The following is a 5,716-nucleotide window of genomic DNA, read 5'->3' as shown; positions in this document are numbered from 1 at the left end:
GGTGAACCTCTTATTTTGTATTCACTCAGAATTTCGGGGTCTAGACTACCCCATACAGGAAACGGACAACTTAGAATAAACAAGTAGGGTAGCTCGTGGTGCAGGGTACACTATCACATCTCGTAAAATAATGCGGGGGTTAAATACATATTACAATTTACAATTCTTGCTAGACAAGATGTGCTATCCATTCCTCTTTTCCCATTAGTGCTAAACACCAAGTTGTTACTTACTTGAAGATCTGCAGGACAACAATAATGAACCACTTTCCCTTCTCACCCCACAGCCTCCTCATGGACACTTCAATGAACACTTCTGAGTAGTCAAGTACAGTGAGCCAAGTCTTAAGTTTCTCTCCTGACCCCACGGTCTCCAGTCTTCTTGTATTACGAATGATGCAGTCATTGAAAAGGACAAGAAGGTTGGAGAGAGAGTACACCAGTTCCGACAGGACATTAGAAGTGTTGATTCTCCCTACACAGAAGAAAGCAAAGAACATCCAACATAAAAATAATTTAAATTTCCATTATAACTGTGACTCACTCCAGGTTAAACTGTTCCTTTCTCCAGTGCTCATGTGACTTCACTTCATAAAGATCAAATTTTATTACAGATGTGGGAACATCCCCACATAACACATTGTTTCACCCATCTTTCAGACAGCACTCACTCCTAAGTGAATATCACATTGCCGGACATTGCACTCATATTTATACAGCACTCGCTGTCCAGCCCAACTCCGCATCATCGCTGGCCAATCAGCGCTCACAATCGCAACTGCAAGTTTCGCTCCACCCAGCAAGCATGATATAAAAGGCGGAGCCCAAAGCTCGCAATTGTCAGTGATCACATTTAGTTCAGAGCGATTGGTCATCAGAGGCATCAGCTCTTCACTGCGACCAGGCAACTGATGTGGTTGCCGCAAGTCTCCAGCGACCAGGCAACCAAAGTAGTGGCCGCAAGTCTCTAGTGACCAGGCAGCTTCTGCAACTCCAGCAACCGACCGAGGCAGCCGTTTCTACCGGCGCGTGCAGCACTACAGCGCCATCCAGACAGGCCATCTGAACGGTCGTAAGACTCCGTCTACTACGGGGGAGCAAAATCTGCCAGCACACTCACGGTGGCCCTTTGAGGGCCAGCCAACTTTTGAACTTTGCACATAGCTCTGCAGCTATTCTGTAAATTCAGTTTATACAATTTAATATATATAATTGTTGCAGTTTTACGTGGTTGTCATTTAGAATATCGACAATCCCACACAGAGTTGACGATGTCACAGTAAGTGGATGAAACATGAATAATAAAGGAAAACCTAAATTACTGACAATAATTGATAAAATAGTGTCATGTGTGTGGAAGGTTGTTACTTTTATACAGAGTTTGAATTGGGTTTATTGCACTTACACACTCAACCCATATCTACAAGTAATTATAACACTATTGCTGATTTGCACACTACAAATCACTAGGGCATGCTAAGTCTTTGCAGTCTTTACTAGGTGCACAGATTTATAACATTCTCACTGCAAATACTACACACATAAAGTCTTCAAATCACATGCTGACTTTCAAGTCTCAACTGAACTCTCAGTTATTCCCTTCTCAATCATCTTCAATTGCTGACCCAAGAGACTCCCTCAATTCTCTCTCTCAGCTGGCCTGAGATCCTCGTTATATAGATTCAGGGTGGCCCCAACAGAAAACACTACATAATTCCATCCTGACATTCTAACAGTATTTCAATTGTTGCTTATATATTCGTTGTCGCAAAAATCTGTTTACCGAATTGTTGCCCAGCAATGAACAACTACTCTGACTCAGCTATTGTGGCTTTCAAGTAACACGTCAAAACATTTTAGAGGCAGTTGACAGACATATTGAAACACATGTTGAACAGGCTTCATTGCAGAGATTTTCAGTGCTCACACTAAACCTTATTGTGAAGAATGTTGAAGAAACTGAGAGTGCAGTCCTTCCTCCAAGCAGTGGCAGTCACTGAAATGTTTGCCAGTGGAGGAACTGGAATCTGCACCTCCTGAATAGTTCTGCACACACATGAGGGTAATGCTTCCATAGATGGCACACACTTCAAGCAGAAGGGCTTACACATCTCTGCTTACATGGAAATAGCAAACTTTTCAGCTTCCAATGGTTGGATCCACACATTTAAGAGGAGACACACCACTGATTTTTGAAACCTACCAGGTAAGAACAGGAAGATTGATTCAGAAACTGCAGAAGACTGGAAAAATTATCAACTGTTGCAATAAATTGATGGTTATGACCTCTGTGACATAATGCTGATGAGGCAGGTCTCTTATTCAGTCTATAACCTAGCAAAACCCTCACTTTTCAAGGACCCTTTTGCCATTGTGGTAAAAAAATTTAACACCAAGTTACTGCACTCCTTGCAAGCAATGAAGATGGTAGTGATAAACTAGAACTCTAGTAACTGGAAAATATAGAAGTCCACATTGCATCAATAATGTCAAGTGACAACCTACTAAATATGAAACTCATACATATTCTTGGATGACCACCAAACTATTTCAATATTACCTCACACAACTGGTTATAAAACTTGGAGCTACAAATTGCAAAATATTGCTTTTATCAGTGCGCTACTCATCTGAAGACATCAAAATTCTATTTCTCCCAGCTAACTAGACCAGCCTTTATATTTGGAAATCATCCATGCATTTGAATGCCATTACAGAAAGCAGAGTATTTCCAAGGCTGCAGCCACAACAGATCGGGGACCACTCCAAGATTCTACACAGATGAAGCTGGATGTGTTGTCTGCAATACACTTAACAGCACAACCTTGGAGACTGACAACACCTAGAACAACCAATAACTACTTTAACATATGTAGCATTTTTAAACCAAATGCTCCTCTTGCAAAGGTTGTTGAGGATATAGGGAAGCTTGGTAAAGGCCTTACCAAGCAAGATCATATTATTATAGTGGGAGGGCCAGGAAATTGCCTGGATAGAAACTATCATTATTCAATTGAAAATGATCTCAACTTCATTGGAGAGAGGACATCAAACACCAATGTGGGATTTGTCAGCCTCTCTGAGGGGCATGACAAGCCGTAAATGAATGGGAAGGTTAGGGGCATTAATCCAAGGGTTGATCGGGCCCTGATGGGTCATGACGTGTATCACATTGGTGTCACTAACACATCATCAATTGCGAGGGAAGATTACACAATGCATGGCCTGCACCTGAGCTCTCGAGGCAAGAAGAGGCTCACGCAGCTTATTGCTGAGAGGGTTGTTGGTGGTCATGTGTCAGGTATAAGTGGTATTCCTGTTATAACCAATGCTAGGGTGTCTCCTTTTTTTAGATTAAATTCAAAAGCACCAAGATGCCTGTCATATATTAAATGCAGTCCAGCAGTCTTGGAAATTCACAGACAAAATGCAGAAACATTAAATTCAATAAATATCTTTCACCAAAATATCAGAGGCTTCAGAAGCAAAACTGATGAATTACTACACTCTTTTGAAATAGACAACATAAACACTCACATATTATGTTTAAGTGAACATCACATGGTTGTACAGGAATTGCCGCTCCTCTCAATGAATGGTTACCTGTTGGGCTCAAGTTTTTGCTGAAAGAGCCTACAGAGGGGGGGGAGTGTGTATTTTTGTTAAGACAGATCTCCATTTAAGTAAAATTGATATTTCTCATCATTGTAAGGAGCAAGACTTTGAAATCTGTGCAACACAGCTAGTAACTAAAACATCTCACCTAATTATATTAAACTTGTACACAGCCCCTTCAGGAGAGGTTAAAGAATTTCTAAGGAGACTAGATGCAACTTTAAAATATCTGTACAATCCAAAGTCTGAGTTTATAATCTGTGAAGACATAAACATATTAAATGAAAGCAGTCATNACCTGTTTTCAAAAATAAGGATACAAATTATAAATTTAACTCTTTTCTTATATATTTTTCTAAATATTTTTGAAGCCAGTTTTCCTATTCAGAATAAAGGTGTAAGTAGAATAAAAAACCACTGGATTACACAAGGAATAAAAATATCTTGTAAACATAAAATGCGTCTGTATGTAGATAGCAGGAGCAGTAATAATCCCTACATCCCTACCTACATAAGGTATTGCAAAATCCTGAGTAGAGTTATAAAAGAGGCTAAAAGGCAGCATTATTGTAGGCTTATAGCAAAATCTAATAATCAGGTAAAAACACCATCTCCCCTTATAAACGACGAAAAAGTTAAGGACCCAGAAGAAATTGCGGATTCCTTCAATACTTTTTTCTAACAATTACAGAAAATCTAAACTTGCATCAAGAAGTGAGAGATAATGCCATTTCCTTTTCAACAGAGGCATTTCCAAGAAAATTCTCCAGTATTAAAACGATTCCAACCACTGAAACTGAAATAAAAAGTATAATACATTCCCTCAAAACAAAAAACTCTTCAGGTTATGATGGAATAACAAGTAAAATTTTAAAAGTTTGTGCATCTCTAATCAGTAGCTCATTAACTCACATCTGTAATCACTCACTATCCACAGGAATCTTTCCTGATCGTCTTAAGATTTCAGTAGTAAGACCACTATATAAAAAAGGGGACAAGACTAGTATGTCAAACTACAGGCCAATTTCACTGCTAACTACTTCCTCTAAAGTACTTGAAAAAGTTATGCACAACAGGTTAAGCTATTATTTCCAGAATAACAATATACTAGTCCGAGAACAGTTTGGCTTTAGGAAAGGAATTTCCATTGAAAATGCAGCCTTTAAGTTAACAGTGTGTTGAAATCTATTAATAAAAAATGCATGTTGGTGGATTATTCTGTGACTTGGCAAAGGCTTTTGACTGTGTAAATCATGAAATTTTATTAACTAAATTACATTTCTTTGGCATTCAAGGAACAATGTTAAGTTGGTTCAGATACTACCTAACAGATAGAAAACAAAAGATTGAAATTAAATCATCAAATTCAATTCAAAGTACCTACTCAAACTGGAGAATAATAAAACATGGAGTTCCACAGGGGTCAATTTTAGGGCATTTGCTTTTCATAATTTATATAAACGACCTCCCTCCTACACTAAGGACCTCAGCAATACCTATAATATCTGCAGATGACACTAGTGTTATAATTTATGGTAAAAATTTAGATGATTTCTGCATGTTATCAAGCAAGGTTCTTTCGCAAAGAAGTAAATGATTTTCTGCAAACAAGCTGTCCCTGAACCTAGAAAAAACAAATGTAATAAAATTTACAACACAAAACTCACCATAATATCCATTAAACATAGGATATAATGATAAATATATAGAAGAGGGAGCAAACACAAATTCCTTGGCTTGCAAATTGATAATCATTTAAACTGGAAAAACCATATCAATCAGTTGATTCCAAAGCTAAGCAGAACATGCTATGCAGTTAGATTCATGTTACATATTAGTAACAGTGACACTCTCAAATCAAACTATTTTGTTTACTTTCACTCTTTAATGAAGTATGTAATAATTTTCTGGGGTAATTCATCTAAGAGTAAAAAGGTATTTACATTGCAAAAGAAAATTGTTAGAATCATGATAGGTGTCAAATCCCATAATTTCTGTAGATATCTATTTAAGAGACTACAGATCTTAACTTTTCTTTGTATATATATTTACAAGGAAAAGTTAAGATCTGTAGTCTCTTAAATAGATATCTACAGAAAAAA

At 37.8% G+C, this 5,716-nt stretch overlaps 1 protein-coding gene across 1 annotated transcript in view; it reads right to left on the bottom strand.

The window, feature by feature from the left end:
* The window catches only part of LOC111872122 (peroxisomal membrane protein PEX16), a 38,094-nt gene that overhangs the window by 29,030 nt on the left and 3,348 nt on the right, over positions 1-5,716 (bottom strand). Inside the window, exon 2 of the mRNA XM_023865701.2 lies at positions 234-474. Within this exon, the coding sequence (XP_023721469.1) occupies positions 234-474 (241 nt within the window). The remainder of the gene's footprint in view (positions 1-233; positions 475-5,716) is intronic.

Source organism: Cryptotermes secundus, unplaced genomic scaffold (assembly GCF_002891405.2).
Source record: "Cryptotermes secundus unplaced genomic scaffold, Csec_1.0 scaffold461, whole genome shotgun sequence".
NCBI lineage: Eukaryota > Metazoa > Arthropoda > Insecta > Blattodea > Kalotermitidae > Cryptotermes > Cryptotermes secundus.
The sequence above is the reverse complement of the archived record's forward strand: the minus strand, read 5'-3'. Positions and strand labels throughout refer to the sequence as shown.